The following is an 18,803-nucleotide window of genomic DNA, read 5'->3' as shown; positions in this document are numbered from 1 at the left end:
CAAGTGGCCCAGCAATCAGTGATCTGCAGCACTGCATTCCTCACTGACAGTGCCAACTGGGCATACTAAGCCTTCAGAACACACGAGAACCCCTACTATGTGCAAAGAAGCCCTAAATTTGGCACCAGAGAGATAAAAAGCTGAATCTTTATTCTCAAGGAGCTTCCTATCTAGTTTAGAATACAAGAGCTAAAACTAACAAAACTATTACCATCATCTTCATCGACAATAATATCTGAATGTTTACTATGAGATAGGCACTATACTAAGTGATTTACATGAATTATCTCATTTATTCCCCACAATCCTAGTAGGTAAGTACTATTATTACCTCTATTTTACAGATGAGGAAATTCAGGCTTATAGTATTTTGACCAAGGCAGTCTGACTTTGGAACCTATGTTCTTTACCTTTATCTGACCAACAAAGGAGTGACAGAACATATGATATAAGCTGAGCACCCAGCATGTGTGAAGACTTTGTTAGGTGCTGCATATAAATTCTCACTTAATCATCTAAAATTAATCAGAAAATTCAAAGTGAAATAATAAGAGTTGCTTGATCCCTAGTAATACCCATGTGAGTCCTTAGTTAACACTTTATAAATTAAGACCCTCAAAACACTGAGAAGTTATTAGTAAGCTTAAAAAGAAAAATGCATTATATACTAAGTGCTGAAATAAATCTGCAATCGAATTAAGAGAGTATTAAGTAAAGCAATCATTTTTTCTTTAGGAAATACTATCTGCAATTGATAAATATTACCTGTCTGCTCAGGCTCACTCTTATCTTCATCTTCAATATCAAACTCAGATTCCCTTTCCTCATATTCCACATTTTCATCCAACTCTTTGAAGTCTGGTGCAAATGCACTCCAATTTTCCTATGCCACAAGCAAAACATACTTCTTAACTATAATGAGAAAGCAGTATAATCTGTAATCTAGACATTAATAATATAAATGAAAGATCTGAGCATGAAAGAGACTCAAAATTCTGAGACCAAATGTGGTGGATAAGAATAAAATTAGGTATCTCTAGGTTTTACTCTTAAGATATTTATCTTAAACATTCCAAGTTATTTAATGTAGCTTGCTTATAAATGTCTTCCTTAATCTTTTTAAGAGATAATTTAAGCGATGTTCAAAATAAAACCAAGATGTAAAACATATTTTAACTGAGCTGAAAGAAAAATAAAAATATATCTCAGATAACAGGAAGTACCCTAAACTTTCTCCCTGCAATCAGAGCTGGTAAACTAACCTTCCCAACAAAATAAAGCAAAACTTGATGCACTGAACCTGTTTAATTCAGTTGCAAGAACTGTATGCAAAAGTGAAAAAGTAAAAATAAGGTAATTTTTAGCTTACTGAGTAAGCTAAAGGTCCTTCCGTAAAAAGAAAAGGTATCTAATTTCAAAACAATTATACCAGAAAAATACTTACTACTTGATTTTGTGCCCAGATAGATACCACTCCACTAGAAATGGATGCTATGATGGGTCGAACAGGATGCCACTAAATTTTAATGAAGGAAAAAAAAAATCGGTTCTAAGAATGGACTCAAGATTTCCTGGATTATGTAAGTACCAACCACCACCTCCCATTCTACTCACAGCTACATCCAAAAGGAGTTCTCCTCTAGTCCCATGGAGGATCTTCACCAGGTTTCCAATGCTCTTCTCCCAGATGTACAGGGCATGCTGCCGGGCTGAACCTGCCACTATGTATTCTCCATCCCCAGAGAAACAGCACTTCTTCCATGGGGTCCTAAAGTACAAAGAAAGCATCCAAAGAAACCTGGAACCTGAGCCCATGTCATGACTTACCACATTTTCTTCTAGGTTGTGAGACATACCTATTCACCAGGTCCTGCAATTTTTGCATGGGTTCAGGTTCTCCATCTCTTCCGCAGGTTAAAATTTCTCTGCCATCATAAACTCTGATTATTCGATCTGCTGTGTTAATTAAAAAGCAACTACAGAAAGGATAAACACCAGAGGTCAAAAATCTGTTTCTGTAAACATTTTCTATTACCACCAGTTACTTAGAATGGTACCACAAAACAACTAAAAAAACTGGGAAGAGACTGGGTAAAAAATCTAAGTAACAGACTAGAATACTTATGCATTTACTTGTCATCTTCCAAACCAAAATATAATTTGAAGGGAGAATAAGTTGGATACTTCCTATGTACTCCTGAACTTATAAGCACAAATTGTCAGTACTTGACTGAGAGCCAAGACCTCTACACTGAAAGTCATCTGCTAAATTCACAAGCCTATAGCTAAATATATATAGACACTTCATTTCTCAGGCCTGTTTTATCCACAGTGTATTCTTCTTGGTAAGTTAATAAACTAAATATGTCATTTTAAAATGCCCAACTTGTTACTGTAATGACACTGGAAATCTGTCTAAAATATAACTAAGTTATCACCTTCTTACAGACTTCTTGGGCCTTTTCTCCTCCCAGATCACCTATTGCATTCAATTGTGATTGTCTCTTTGGTCTTTCTTTTTTTGTTGTTGTTTTAATTGTGGTATCACATAAAGATAAAATTTCCCAATTCAACCACTCCCAAGCATGCAATTCAGTGGCATTATTAACATTCACAATGTTATGCGACCATCACCACCATCCATTACCAAAACTTTCCCATCACCCCAGTGAGAAACCCTACACCTATTATACATTAACTCCCCATTCCTTGTACCCCCCTAGCCCTTGGTAATCCCAGTCTTTTTTCTGTGTCTATAAATTTGCTTAGTGTAGCTATTTCATATAAGCAAACCATACAATATCTGTCCTTTTTTGTCTGGGTGATTTCACTCAACATATCTTCAGGGTTCATCCATGTTGTAGCATATGTTAGAACTTCATTTCATCATTATGGCTGAATAATATTCCATTGTGTATGAGTGTGTGTATGTGTGTGTATACACACCACATTTTGTTTATCTGCTCATTTGATGACGGACATTTGGGTTGTTTCCAACTTTCGTCTATTCACTTTTAAAATTTAAAACTGTTCCTAAAAAGACAAAGTGTCACTCACCTTCCCTTCCGGGCAAACTCTATTGACTTAATGGCCGTAGTATTGCTGGTTCCAGTTGTTACTCTGAAGGAAGCAACAAGATCCTGAGAATCTGTTTTTAGTACCAAAATCTAAAGTTAAAGGAGAGAAAAATAAGTATTCTGATAACTTATAGTAATTAGACCTGGTTTCTGTTTCTAAAATTGGGAGGAGACTGAGTAACTATAAACATTTCTACTGCCATGTATTCAAGCTGATTAACTGATATTTCTTTTTACCTCTTCAAAGACAGCACATTAATCTATTCTTAAAATATATTGTTTAGATTATGTGGTTCTTTTTGTTACTGCATATCATGAGAGAGAGAAATTCTCATAATGGAATTGCAGTCTCATTACTAGGTTTAAAATGACTGGCCTTTTTAAAGAAAGAAAAGAAAAAATAGCCTATTTGGAAGGGAAATATTCACTATGTCAGAACTAAAAAGGGTCCCAAAGGGGAAAAACAAAATCAGAGGATCAAATAGCCATTTTCTAAAGTAGCCATGAAATATGTTAGCTGATGTGTCCTAGTCCAAAAAAAAATTAAGGAGCTTAATGGAACTACAAACTCTTAAGCTTGAAAGGGACCTTACAGCTCACCTAGACTGACTTATTCCACAGAAAAAACACCTTCTACATATCCCAGACAGAAGGTCCTAGACCTTCCAACACTCCAAAAGGCAAGGCCAGAAGTTTAACAAGAAGGAATAAAGAAGGACAATAACGTCTGAGTACTATAGATTTAGCTGGCCTGAATTATACAGTATTTACAGAACTACATAATAGAAATTTTCATTAGTGGTATTCCATTTGATACTATGACTTACATTTTATAATTTAGAAATGGCCCTTCATTATTAGCATCCAGTAAAGGCCCTTCCATCCTTTTCTAGACAAATATTCTCTGACAACTCAAATTCCAAAGAAAAGACATTACTATTAAGGCATGAGAGAAAAATAGGCTCCATTTGATACAGGTAAGAGCTGTGCTCTTAGTCCAGGGATAAGAGAAATTTAAAAGGAGGTTAAAAAAAAAAAAAAGTAAACATGAAAACAGCCAATGCACAGGATGGCTGGTGCTTATTTTCTGCAATCTAGGCTTCTATGCTTACCTTGCCTTTTGCATTTCCCGTATAGATATATTCCCCTCGCCTATCAAAAGATGCAACCACATTCAAATCAGAGTCATCGTCTACCGGCAGAACAACATGCTTGGAATCTGAAAGGGTCAACATGACAGGAGCAGATTTCATGGGACACACGAGTACTTTGTTCCTGTTTAAAAATATGAATAGTACAATGGCTGTTGCTTTGGTATCATAAGGCTGATTCTTTGCCTTTTTCCCTGACACCTGTCCACCACCCCATCAGTTTCGCAGCCCAAGCCAATCTAAAATAGTGAAAAAGCACAAAATCTAAATACCTAAAAAGAGGGAAATGGTTGAATAAAACTATGGGATTCTACCATGACAAAATATGTTATTGTTAAAAGTAAATATGAACCCAGTAGCTTTGATTCTTGATGACTCTATAACTATGTAGCTTACATAGTGTGGCTGTGTGATTGTGAAAATCTTGTGGCTCATACTCCCTCTGTCCAGTGTATGGACAGATGAGTAGAAAAATGGGGACAAAAATTAAATGAAAAACAGGGTGGGATGGGGGGGTGGAATGTTTTAGGTGTTCTTTTTTACAATCATTTTATTTTTCTTGGAGTAAGGAAATGTCCAAAAATTGATTGTGGTGACAAATTAAGGTATGTGACTATACCTGAATAAAACTTTATTTAAAAAAAAGCAAATATGACGGTAGCAAACTTAAAATATGTATAAAATAAAATGAAAAAAGTACTGATTCTAATAATGTAAAAAAATTCAGATTTACATACTCTTAATTTGTATAAAAGTGCCTTGTGAGTTATAAAGCACTACCTAATAACCTTATAATTAAAGAAAATTTGGCTGAAAGGGAACCCAGAGGAACGAAATAGGTTATGTCTGGGTAATGGAACAGTGGGCATTTTTTTCCTTAAATGTAGTTTTAATACTTAACTGTTTCTCCCTGTTAAAGAAACCCGAATAATCAAGAGGGGAAAAGACCCAAGTCAAGGCCAAGTTATTATACTTATTTCCATGTTTGCCCATTTTCGAAATCTTAATAGTAATCAGTTTTTAATTAAATGATACCATAACACTCTCTTTAAAAATCTGTTTAGTAGAGCCAACCTAGACAGACTGTTTCATGTAGAAGACTTGAAGGCTATGTTTTTGCCTCCTAAAACCTTAAGCTGAAATGTTCATGAGCCTGGAGCTAATCCATACAGAATTAGACCTCACCCCAGGAAAGGAACAATTTAGGTTAAACATACTGATCTCGTGGATGATACTGGACTTTTAAGATGGGTGAAGGGAATCGAAACCTCTGGTCGCAGTCGCCTGATAGAACATCCCACTGTGACACTATGTTATCAGTGGAAGCACTCACGAGCTTATGACCATCTCGACTCCAGCTGGAAAGAAAAAAAGGGCAACTTAGCACATATTCCTAGTTATTTCATACCACTATTATGGATAAAAATATTTGAGTTGTAAACATTGACCTAAATGTCAACTGTTTTTTTTTTAATACATGTATCCAAATCCACAAACTTTTGCAATCTAATAATAAATAAGAATGTTTTCATGATATCTTGATATCCAGTAACAGAAGCTCTTAGTATTTCAAAATAACACGAGTGGCTCAGTTAAATAATTGGACTCAGGCTTTACAGAAGAGTCTAAAATCAGTTGCCCTAACAAGGGTCAGTGTAACAAAAAACAGGGTTTGTTTTATTTTGTTTTGTTTTGTTTGGAAGGGTAGGGTGTATGTGTGCTGAGTTTTCTGAAGTTGTCACAGAAGAATCATCATCACAGTGTGAGAAAAACAATAAGTATCTGCTACTTAAAATAATTAGGAAAGGAATTAAAATGTTACGGTAATACCAAAAACAACAAATTAGTATTAGTATTATTATGATTAGTTTAAACACTGGACACAAAAAAACAAACAAAAATTATATAAAATGAATATGAGAAATTAAGAAAAATATATATAAAGGAAGATAAGCCATGTTCTGGCTAAGGATATAAAAAATTCAATTAGAGCCCAAGGAATTCTTTATAGAATCTGAAAAAATGAATACTGACATTCATCCAAGAAAACAACTTTTTAAAAAGGTAAGCCTATTATCAGGGATATAAACATATTGCAGAGGCAACTATTTAACTTAAAATCAAAACAAAAACACAGAAACAAAGACGACGACTACCGCAAGAACAACAGCCCGGACTGCAGAGTAGTTTTAAACTTTTATAAGGAAAGAGAAACCTCGAATCTCACTACCTACCTATGATGTGTACTTCCACAAGTTATCCTCATTTAGCCATTTTAGCATAAGTATTATTTTCTCCATTTTTGTAACTGAGGTCAAAGAGATCAAGTAACTTGCCTAAAGTCACCTCACTAACAAATGGCAGGGCTAGGATTCAAACTGGGGTCTATCCAACAATGAATGCTGTGCTCTTTCATATGGAAAGTGAATGCAGTACAATCAATAATGTGAGAGGATACATTTTTAATCAACATTGTCAGCAAAACTGGAGACCAATAAATCATACCATAAAGATATATTCAAGATGAGTCAATAGAACTAAACATGGGGGAAAATATATTAAAAAAATTTTATCTGACTTCTGCTTCTGCAAAGATGGAGTAGATGCACTTTTCCCTATTCTTCCTGCTAAGTACAACGAGACATCCTGGACATTATATAGAGAGCAAACATTTAAAGACTCTTAAAGGAGGAGGGAACGCAGACTGGCTAGGGACTGTTGGACCCACGGAATGGACACAGTGGTGAGTTCCCTGGATTTTCTTTTTGCCTCACATATTCCAGATTAGGTGTTAGAGAAGCCTGCAAAACAGAAATACCAATAGGCACGTTGGCATTTCTCACTCCTTCACAATGAGCTTGTACTGCTGCTATAATGGAGGGAAATCTAATTTTAAAAATTAAGTTATATTCATTCTAGGAGTTCCCAGGAATGACTACGGTTTGTTAATTTCTGATGAGTATGGTAGGAACAAGTTCGCAGAGATGTTGCTATATTAGGTTATTTTCGTGGGGTAGAGTAGGAACATGTTGGAAGTAAAGTCGTTATTTTAGGTTAGTTGTCTTTTTCTTACTTCCTTGTTATGTTATGACTTGTTTGAAATGTTTTTTTTTTTGTTTTTTTTTTGTTTTTTTATTAAATTCAGTTTTATTGAAATACATTCACACTCCATACAATCATCCATGATACACAATCCACTGTCCACAGTATGATAACATAGTTATGCGTTCATCACCACAATCTATCTCTGAACATTTTCCATACATCAGAAAGAACCAGAACAAGAATAAAAAATAAAAGTGAAAAAAGAACACCCAAATCATCCCCCCATCCCACCCCATTTGTCCTTTAGTTTTTATCCCCATTCCTCCACTCATCCATACACTAGATAAAGGGGGTGTGATCCACAAGGTCTTCACAATCACACTGTCACCCCTTGTAATCTACATTATTATATAATTGTCTTCAGGAGTCCAGACTGCTGGGTTGGAGTTTGGTAGTTTCAGGTATGAAATGTTTTTTTTAATGTTTTTTTTAAATTTTTTTATATACTTAATTAAAAAAGAAAAACAATGAAAAATATATGCAGAGCCCCCTTGAGGAACTGGTGGAGAATGGAGGGGTGTTGGGCTTCCCCACCTCGATGGCTGCTGATCTGCCCACAGATGTAGGGGACTGGTGATTTGATGGGTTGAGCCCTCTACCACCAGACTCACCCTTGGCAAGACTTGCTGCAAAGGAGAGGCTAGACCTGCCTATAATTGTGGCCTAAGAGCCTCCTCCCGAATGCCTCTTCATTGCTCAGATGCGGCCCTCTCTCTCTAGCTAAGCTAACTTGGCAGGTGAAATCACTGCCCTCCCCCCTACGAGGGATCTGACACCCAGGGGAGTGAATCTCTCTGGCAACGTGGAATATGACTCCTGGGGAGGAATCTAGACCCAGCATCGTGGGACGGAGAACATCTTCTTGACCAAAAGGGGGATGTGAAAGGAAATGAAATCAGCTTCAGTAGCAGAGAGATTCCAAAAGGAGCCGAGCGGTCACACTGGTGGGCACTCTTACGCACAATATAGAAACTCTTTTTAGGTTCTAATGAATTGGAACAGCTAGCAGTAAACACCTGAAACTATCAAACTACAACCCAGAACCCATGAATCTTGAAGATGATTGTATAAAAAATGTAGCTTATGAGGACTGACAATGTGCTTGGGAAAGCCATATAGACCACACTCCCCTTTGTCCAGTGTATGGATGGATGAATAGAAAAATGGGGGCAAAAAAAAAAAAAAATCCAGTGTTCTTTTTTACTTTAATTGTTCTTTTGCACTTCAATTTTTATTCTTATTATTTTTGTATGTGTGGTAATGAAAATGTTTAAAAATTAATTTCAGTGATGAACACAAAACTATATAATGGTATTGTGAACAACTGAATGTACACTTTGTATGACTGCATGGTATGTGAATATATCTCAATAAAAATGAATTAAAAAAAATTGCTCTGGCAACAGTGTGGACTTCAGAGTGGGGAAAACCAAGTACTTAGCTTGATTCCAGAAAGATACTTGTTTTTTTTCTATACCTTGCTGCTTGTTATCTAAACAACAGCTGAATGAATGAATGAAGAGTTGAATAAAAAAAATTGAGTTTTAAACAGATGTTAAAAGAGGGGTTCTCCAATTTAAAAAAAAATAAGTATTAGGCATAATCATAGCTTCTCACATCTGACAATTTTGTTTCTTTCCAAGAGACAAATGGGCTTTTACTAAATCATTTAGTTCTATCCATGGCCCCTACCCAGGGCTTGGGTTTCTTCTGTAGCAGCCCCAAGAGGACGCAGCAAACCTAAGCAGGGACAGTCCCACAGTTATTTCCAGGGGACTTTTCTTTTTATTAAAAAAAAATTTTAACACTAAGCAAGTACAAGTTTTGTATAAACTTTGTGATTAAAAAAAGAAGTAAAAAAAAGTTGGAGGGGGGCCTCTCACTATTCAAACCCTTTGATCTACTATTAACACACTTCTGTAAGTCTATTTTAATGAAAAATCACACACCAAATGCCTATTGGATATATCCATTCATCAAACAAATATGCACACACTGACTATATACCATGCACAGTGTTACAAGCTAGGAATATAGCAGTGAAAAGGCAGACAAGGTCCATTTATTTACTCACAGCATGTATCACCTTGCAGGGAAGATACTCATAAAACAAATATTTACAATAAAATATCATGAATATAACAGCAGATAGGAAACAATAATCTCAAACTCACTCTCCCTCATGTCTGATATTAATGAGTATCTTCATCCAATCAAGAAACCTGAGGATCATCTTAACTTCCCCACTTCACTCACACCCCTTATCTAATTCATGACTGAGACACATCATTTCTACCATTTCTTGTATCTGTCTCACTCTGCTCCAATTCTATTACAACTATCCTTATTTCAATTCCCTATCATCTCTAGCCTAAACCCCTGCAATTCTCCTATCTTCATTCACTGTCCCTCCTTCAATCTATTCTCCACATGTTGCCCCAGAGAACTTTCTAAAATAAAAACTCACCATATCACTTTCCTGCCTAAAATCTTTTAATGGCTTCACAGTGTCTACAGGATAAAGTTCAAATATATGAGTATGACATACAAATTCCTCCATGATGATCTCAGCTTACCTTGGTTCTTGCCATATCACACCTCCTGATCCACAATCCAGCTGTCCCAAACTACCTACAGTTCCCCATCTTACCATGCTTGATTGAAGTCAGTATGACTCTGCACAGCATACTCTGCTTGGAATACATCTAGTAAGCCACCTACTCGTTTTACAAGTTTGATACTACAAGTCAGAAATTATCTCATCTGTGAAGCCTTTCTTGGCCACCATGTCCTTAAGTGCAGCTGACCACTTCCTCCTTTGCACCTTTGCCGCCACTAGATCTCCAACATAGTTCTGTACAGGACCTGTAAAGCTTTATTACACACATTTGTATGCATACTTACCTCCTAATAATCAAGAACTTCTCCTTATTTGCTTTCGTGTCCCCAATGCCTAACACAGTACCTGATACATAATACATGTTAAATACTTGCCAAGTAAGTAAATAAATATGTAAACATGAGAAAAACTTTATGCATAAAGACATTCACCAAACATTAGGTAGCAGAGAAACAAATAACAGTTAAGAACATAATGGTTGATTGATCAGATGATATATTATCCAGCCATAAAAAAACTTAAAAAACTTAAAGCAGGAAATGCCCAGAATGCCTTAGGGAAGGGGGAATAAGGCAAAATATAACGCACTATATAGCACAATTACAAACTATGCTGTTATTTTATAATAAAAGTATATGCACATTTTTAATGGGTATAGGATTCAAAAATTAGATTGTGGTGACAGTTGCACAAGACAGTGAATATAGCTTATTTGTACACTTAAAATGGATGAACTTTACATTATGTGAATTATATGTAGCTTAATAAAGCTATTTAAAAGCACAGGTATATAGTCAAATCTTTATTGCAACAACACAACAAAAAAAGAAATGAAAAGCAAAGGAATTGAAAGAAAACTAGGAGATCTACAGGGTCAGTGTTCACATTCTGCGTATTAAGGAGAAGTTTTCCTTAAAGTCATCAGTTCATTACTTGCTTAACAGAATGGGATTCAGCCTTCTCTTAAACCAGTGTTTTGAGATACAACTGCTACTTCCATTCAGATGAAAGGAAATAATAAACTTAGATCTGATTAAGTGTTTTTTTTTGGCCCCAAGTTAATTTTAAAAAGATAAATGCTGGAAGAAGATGGCGGCACAGAGAGGAATGGAAGCTTCTCAGTCCCCCTGGAACTACTAATATACAACCAGGAACAACTAGTAAATAATCTGGAATAACTGCAGGGGGACAAACGTGATTGTCCACTCATCATCCACCAACGTGAATTAGGAGGAATGCCCAAGATCGCAGCATAAAATCTGTAAGTAAAAACTGCGGATCCAAGCAGAAGCTCCCTCCCCCGACAGCCCAAATGGCAAAGCCTCTTCGTGCTAGAGAGGAGCACTCTCCCAGGAAGCGAATATAGCTCAGCTGAGCTCCAACTGGTGTTTAAATTACAAACATGGACTCCTGAATACAAGCTACGAATCCCCAACAAGCAGACAAAGGCTTTTGGTGACAACTGACCTTGGAGAGCCGGAGGACCTCTCTGGGAGGGAGGGGAAGCCCAGAGGACCGGCTGCTGTCTCTGGCCAATGGGTGAAACTGAGAGTAGCCATGGACCGACCCTGAAGGGGGGCTTTCTGTCCCCTTTTCGGCTCAGTGGAGAAGCCTCAGCCATTTTCAATTCCCAGGGCTCAGACCCAGACCAGGGCTCAGACCCAGACCAGGGTGGAGATAGCAGAGTCAGAGACTATTTTAATGTAAATGGACCTCTCCCTAGGGGGTGTATCTTCCCTAAGAGGAAAGATGCGGTACCAAGCTCTACTACCCGCCTTCCATTAAGAACCAGATCCCAGAGCCTAGGGAAAAATGGCGATGTGTCACACCTCCTTACACCAGTCTGGAGCTACAGGCTGACAAGTGCTACCTGCTGGACAGAAAAACACAGTGATTTGAGGCCTCACAGGGTGTACCAATCTTCAAAGACACCCTCAGGGAGACCTGATACTATTGCCTCCTTCCAAGGCATGAGCCCGTTCTGGTCTGGGAAAACCTGATTGGGGTAACCAAGGAAACCAGAAGCCTAGGCAGCAGAAAACTACAACCTACACTAAAAAAAATGAAGTTATGGCCCAGTCAAAGGAACAAACATACACTTCAACTGAGATACAGGAATTTAAACAACCAATGCTAAATCAATTCAAAAAGTTTAGGGAAGATATGGCAAAAGAGATGAACCATATAATGAAAACACTGGATGTACGTAAGGTAGAAATCGAAAGTTCGAAAAACCAACTGGCAGAATCTAAGGAAATGAAAGGCACAACAAAGAGATGAAAGACATAATGGAAATATACAACAGCAGATCTCGAGAGGCAGAAGAAAACACTCAGGAACTGAAGAACAAGGCACCTGAAAGCCTACACACAAAAGAACGGATAGAGAAAAGAATGGAAAAATATGAGCAACGTCTCCAGGAACTTAAGAACAAAATGAAAAGCAAGAATGTACATATCATTGGTGTTCCAGAAGGAGAAAAGAAGGGAAAAGGGGCAGAAACAATAATAGAGGAAATAATCAATGAAAATTGCCCATCTCTTAGGAAAGACATAAAATTACAGACCCAAGAAGCGCAGCATACCCCAAAAGAATAGATCTGAATAGGTCTACACCAAGATGCTTAACAATCAGATTATCAAACGTCAAAGATAAAGAGAGAATCCTGAAAGCAGCAAGAGAATGTGATCCATCACATACAAAGGAAGCTTGATAAGACTATGTGCGGATTTCTTAGCAGCAACCACGGGGGCAAGAAGGAAGTGGGATGATGTATTTAAGATACTGAAAGAGAAAAACCACCAACCAAGAATCCTGTATCTGGCAAAACTATCCTTCAAATATGAGGGAGAGCTTAAAATATTCTCTGACAAACAATGACAGAGTTTGTGATGTGATTAAGATACCTGCTCTACATGAAACACTAAAGGAAACACTGCAGACAGAAAGGAAAAGACAGGAGTAAGAGGTTTGGAACACAATTTTGGGAGACTAGCACAGCAATGTAAGTACACTGAACAAAGATGACTCTGAGTATGGTTGAAAGAGGAAGGTTGGGACCATGTGGGACACCAGAACAAAAGACAAAGGATAAAGACTGGGACTGTGTAACTCAGGGAAACCTAGGCTGCTCAATGATTGTAGTAAAAGGTACAAATATGTTTTTACATGAGGTAGAACAAATAAATGTCAACATTGCAAGGTGTTAAAAATGTAAAAATGAGGTGGGATTGAGGGAAATATATAATCAATGCAAACTAGAGACTATAGTTAACAAAAATATTGTATTATGCTTTCTTTAATATAACAGGCAATATACCAAAGCCAAATGCATATCGGAGGGGGGGGGGGACATAGGGGAAGTATGGGACTCTTTGTATTGGTGATGTTGTCTGACTCTTTATTCTACCTCAGTTTAATGCTATCTTTCCTTTTGTTGCTTCCTAGCTGTCATGTTTTGTTTTGTTTTCTATCTGTCTTTTTTTATTTTTCTCTTGTCTCTCTACCTTCTTTGACTCTTGCTCCTCCTTTGTGGAAGAAATGGAGATGTCCTTATATAGATAGTGGCATGGTGGTGAATACATAATATGTGACAGGGAACCATCGATTGTTTACTTAGGATGGAATGTATGGTGTGTGAACAAAACAGTCTTAAAAAAATGGGTTGATGAAGAAACCTTGAGGGCACTATATTGAGTGAAACAAGACAGACACATAAGGACAAATATTGCAGGTTCTCACTGATATGAACTAATTATAATATGTAAACTCATAGACATGAAATGTAAGTTACCAGGATATAGAATGAGGCTAAGGAATGGGAGTAGTTGCTTATTCTGAGCAGAATGTTCAACTAGGGTGAACTTAAACATTTGGAGATGGACAGAGGTGATGGTAGCAAGTTGTGAGAATAATAGTACTGAATAGTGTGTGAAGGTGGTAGAAAGGGTAAGCTCAGAGTGACATATGTCACCAGAAGGAAAGGTGGAGGTTAAAAGATGGGAATGTATAAAACAATGAATCTTATGATGGACAATGTCAATGACTAACTGTACAAATATCAGAAATCTCTCTCATGAACTAGAACAAATGTATGACACTATAACTAGAAGTTAATAATAGAGGGGCATATAGGAAAAAATATATACCTATTGCAAACTACATACTACAGTTAGTAGTATTTTAACATTCTTTCATCAACAGTAACAAATATACTGTACCAATACTATGAAGCAATAACGGAGGGGGGGTAGTTAGGGGTAAGGGAGGATTTGAGTTTCCTTTTTTTGTGTGTCTTTATTTCTTTTCTGGAGTAGTGAAAATGTTCTAAAAATTGAAAAAAAAATTAATTGTGGTGATGGATGCACAGCTGTATGATGGCACCATGGGCAAGTGACTGTACACTTTGGATCTTTGGATAATTATATGGTTGTGAACAATCTCAACCAAAAAAATAATAATAATAAAAAAAGCAAAAACAAACTTTGATCTCAAGTTCAAGTGCTTCCCAAATAAACACAAAATGAACTAAAAAAAAAAGATAAGTGCTACACCAAAACAAAATTTTCAGAGAATTAGAGTGAAATCAATGGGAACTTATATCACAGCAGATTTCCAACTGAACATGAATTTATTAAGAAAGCTCTAATAATTATACTTCAATGAAGAATACACATGCTTATGATTACTGAAACTGGAAAAGGCTAGACTAGATGACTTTCAAGCTTCCCTACTAACTCCAAGATTTTTTATTCTAAATGAAAGGCTAATATCACAATTATACTACAACTGCAATTTGTAAATATCTCATTTCAATATTGAAATATTCTCAGACAAAGCCTGATACAGCTTGATACTACACTGAATTTCTCATTACAAAGGTGCTTCAAGGTACAGTATGCTTCAAGGTAGAGTATGCTATGAGAAATTACATTACTGATGCCTGAATATTTAAAACTCTAAATATTAAAACATCTACACTGAAATTGGCAAATATAGTTACCATTTGCTCCCTTAACTCACATTTAGCATATTAATTTAAAATTATCTAAAAATTTAAAATTTAAAAATTATTAAAATTTTCTTACCATAAAGAACAAACTGGATGGATGTGTGCACTTATTATTTTAGCAATGCCTCTTGTCAAGAAATCCCAGATGACAATCCGGCCATCATTACAGCCAACTGCAAGCAGTGTACCCCACCTGTTAAAGGTGCAAGTCAGGGCCATGCTGATACAATCCAAAGTTCCATCAGCTTCCTGAAAATTAAAGCAAATACAAGAATATAGGAGAATCATAGCCAGGCATCAAAATTATTTTTCAGAGGTTCTCTACCACTAATGACACTTCTTTTGAATTTAAATTTTCATATATACCAAAATAGCCTATATATTTTATACCTATCAAATTAGCCCAAATGAAGAAATATGTATAATTGTTAATTGAGGATTTGGGGAAACAGCTGTGATCCAGCCCTTACATTACAACTCCAACTTTGCACAAACTTTTTGTAGGGCAATCAGGCAGACTGTAACAAGAGTCATTAAAAGAGTCATACAGCTATTGACCCAGTATTCTATTTCTTGGAATTTCTTCCAAGAAAAATAATTTAAAACAAAAATACCTAGAACGGCCCATATGTATAATATTAGGAAAGTCTAATAAATTTATATAGATCTCAATCTATTTTAAACAATCAGAATGATAATACTGAAATATATTCATGTGTTACAAAATTTTTCTATATTTTAAAAAAGTAGAACTTATAGCATACTTATTACTGTGTAAAAATGTTAATCAAAACGTGAAAGACACAGAAAAAAAATTTGCTACAGGTAATGGTACTCTTTGTGAAAAATCTTTCAAATGAGTTTTTTTTTTTTTAATTAAAGGTAAATGAATTATATGGTTTAAATGATTATAGTGAAATTTCCAACCAAAATCTCCCTGGCAACATGGAATATGACTCCCGGCAAGGAATCTAGACCCAGCATCGTGGGATGGAGAACATCTTCTTGACCAAAAGGGGGATGTGAAAGGAAATGAAATAAGCTTCAGTGGCAGAGAGATTCCAAAAGGAGCCGAGAGGTCACACTGGTGGGCACTCTTACGCACAATATAGACAATCCTTTTTAAGTTCTAAAACATTGGAATAGCTAGCAGTAAATACCTGAAACTATCAAACTTCAACCCAGAACCCATGAATCTTGAAGACGACTGTATAAAAATGTAGCTTATGACGGGTGACAATGTAATCGGGAAAGCCCATATGGACCACACTCCCCTTTGTCCAGTGTATGGATGGATGAGTAGAAAAGTTGGGGGAAAAAAAAAGGCACCCAGTATTCTTTTTTACTTTAATTGTTCTTTTCCACTTTAATTTTTATTCTTATTATTTCTGTGTGTGGTAATGAAAATGTTCAAAAATTAATTTTGATGATGAGTGCACAACTATGTAATGATACTAGGAACAACTGAATGTACGCTTTGTATGACTGCATGGTATGTGAATGTATCTCAATAAAAATGAATAAAAAAGATTTATATAAATATCAATCTATTTTAAATAATCAGAACGATAACACTGAAATATTATCAGTGTTACAAAATATTTCTATATTTTAAAAAAGTAGAACTTATAGCATACATATTATTACTTTGTAAAAACATTAATCAAAACTTGAAAGACACAGAAAAAAATTTGGTACAGGTAACGGTACTCTGTGAAAAATCTTTCAAGTAAATTTTTTTTTAAATTAAAGATAAATGAGTTATACACTTTAAATGATTATAGAGAGATTTCCAGCCAAAATTGTCTATCCATTTCCCCCACTCAAAATTAAATATTCATTTAGTTGTCACAAAGGAAAGAAAAACAGGGATCCATAAGCATTTTCCCCTCAAACATAAACAGTAGGTAATTACCATGTTCCCAAAATCACAGCAATACATTACTCTTACCTCTGGATAGTTCTGCCCAAAGGACTCTGCAAAAAAGCAAAGAAAAGTGTTGACGGAACATATGCAACATACCAGGAGGTATCCTACAGTTCAAGAGTGCTAGACAGCAGTGGGTCACAAAGCAAGAACCAGGGACCTGACATCCTTTCAGGAACTTAGTAAGGTCAAACCTATTTTCATTATAATATTAAGGTGCATCTTTTTTACTCTTATTATCTCAGAAGTATACAGATGAGTTTCCCAGAGGCTACATAACCTATAATATTCCAACAGACTGAATGCATAAGCAGATATGAGAATCCAGCCAACTTCTATTAAGGCAAACATTAAAGAAATTTGTAAAATGCAAAGCAATGCCACTCTTCTGACTAAATGCTTTTTGTTTTAGAAACAGTTGTTTTTCATTAAAACATTACATCAACCTATAACAGGTTTATTGTGGTTACTTTTAAATAATGAATGTGAAAAAATTCTGTTTTAATATCCAAATTGGTACACATGAATAACCTACATAAACAAAAGCTCTTTAGAGGTCCTCAATTTTTTTATGTAATTTTATTGAGATATAATCACATAACATACAATCATTCAAAGTGTACAATCAGTTGTTCACAGTATCATCATACGGTTGTGCTTTCATCACCACAAACTTTAAACATTTTCATTACTCCAAAAGAAAAAATTAAAATTACAATAAAAAAGAACATCTAAAACATCCCATTCCCCTCCTCCCCCCATTGATCATTTACTTTTTTTAATACAGTTTAATTGAGATATATTCACAAACTCTACAGTCATCCACAGTGTACAATCATTCACAGCACCATCGTACAGTTGTGCGATCATCACCAGAAGCAATTTTTGAACCTTTTCCTTATTCCAAAATAAAAATAAAAGCAAAAAAGAACACCTAAATCTTTCCATCCCCTCCATGCCACCCTTTTCTTCATCTAATTTTTGTCCCCATTTTTCCATTCATCTATCCATACACTGGATAAAGGGACTGCGAGCCACAAGGTTTTCACAATCACACAGTCACACTGTGCAAGTTACACAGTTACATAATCATCTTTAAGAATCAGGGTCACTGGGTTGCAGTTTTACAGCTTCAGGTATTTCTCTCCAGCCATTCCAATACATTAAAAACTAAAAAGTGATATCTACATAGCACATGAGCATACCCTCCAGAGTGATGTCTCGACTCCATTTGAAATCTCTCAGCCACTGGAACCTTATTTTGCTTCATCTCTCCTCCCCCTTTTGGTCAAGAAGATCCTCTCAACCCCACAGTGCTGAGTCCAGGCTCATCTCCAGGAGTCATTTCCTGTGTTGCCAGGGGGATTTATACCCCTGGGTGCCATGTCCCACGTAGGGGGGAGGGTAGTGAGTTTACCTGCCAAGCGGGCTTAGAGAGAGAGGGCCACATCTGAGCAACAAAGAGGCTCTCTGGGGGGACTCCTAGGCACAATTATAAGTGGGCTTAGCCTCTCCCTTGCAGCACCTCACAAGGAAAAGCCCCAGATCGAGCACTTGGCCCACTAAATTGGAAGCAGAGGTACTCAGTTTTTAAAGAGTACAAAGGGGTCCTTAGAAAAAAAAGTTTGAGAACTGCTGACTATACAGATCTACCAATATTCTTCCTCCTCCACACCCTTTGTGTGTTTCACAATTTATTTCCAGATTTACTAAAATGAAGAGCAAGGAAAGGAAAGGCAAGAATCAAATTGGTCAAATTCTCTTAAGTCCAATAACTCTGAAACCTTTCAAAGAGCAGCAGCCCACTAGCAGGCATCATTCCCCTTCCTGCCTAATCATAACATTTAGGCTGTAACATTATGTTAATTATAACATAAATGAATTGAACACTCAATTCATTTCTTGAGCAAAC

At 36.2% G+C, this 18,803-nt stretch overlaps 1 protein-coding gene across 2 annotated transcripts in view; it reads right to left on the bottom strand.

Annotated features, from left to right (window-relative positions):
• The window catches only part of RBBP5 (RB binding protein 5, histone lysine methyltransferase complex subunit), a 42,746-nt gene that overhangs the window by 12,895 nt on the left and 11,048 nt on the right, over positions 1-18,803 (bottom strand). For both annotated transcript variants that reach the window (XM_037824924.1, XM_037824926.1), the window contains exons 2-10: positions 16,916-16,941; positions 15,041-15,213; positions 5,446-5,586; positions 4,190-4,352; positions 3,058-3,167; positions 1,857-1,976; positions 1,615-1,768; positions 1,445-1,516; positions 766-883 (exon numbers count right to left, since the gene is read on the bottom strand). In XM_037824924.1, coding sequence (XP_037680852.1) covers positions 766-883; positions 1,445-1,516; positions 1,615-1,768; positions 1,857-1,976; positions 3,058-3,167; positions 4,190-4,352; positions 5,446-5,586; positions 15,041-15,213; positions 16,916-16,941 — 1,077 coding nt within the window. The remainder of the gene's footprint in view (positions 1-765; positions 884-1,444; positions 1,517-1,614; positions 1,769-1,856; positions 1,977-3,057; positions 3,168-4,189; positions 4,353-5,445; positions 5,587-15,040; positions 15,214-16,915; positions 16,942-18,803) is intronic.

This window comes from Choloepus didactylus, chromosome 2 (genome assembly GCF_015220235.1).
Source record: "Choloepus didactylus isolate mChoDid1 chromosome 2, mChoDid1.pri, whole genome shotgun sequence".
Taxonomy (NCBI): Eukaryota; Metazoa; Chordata; class Mammalia; order Pilosa; family Megalonychidae; genus Choloepus; species Choloepus didactylus.
The sequence above is the reverse complement of the archived record's forward strand: the minus strand, read 5'-3'. Positions and strand labels throughout refer to the sequence as shown.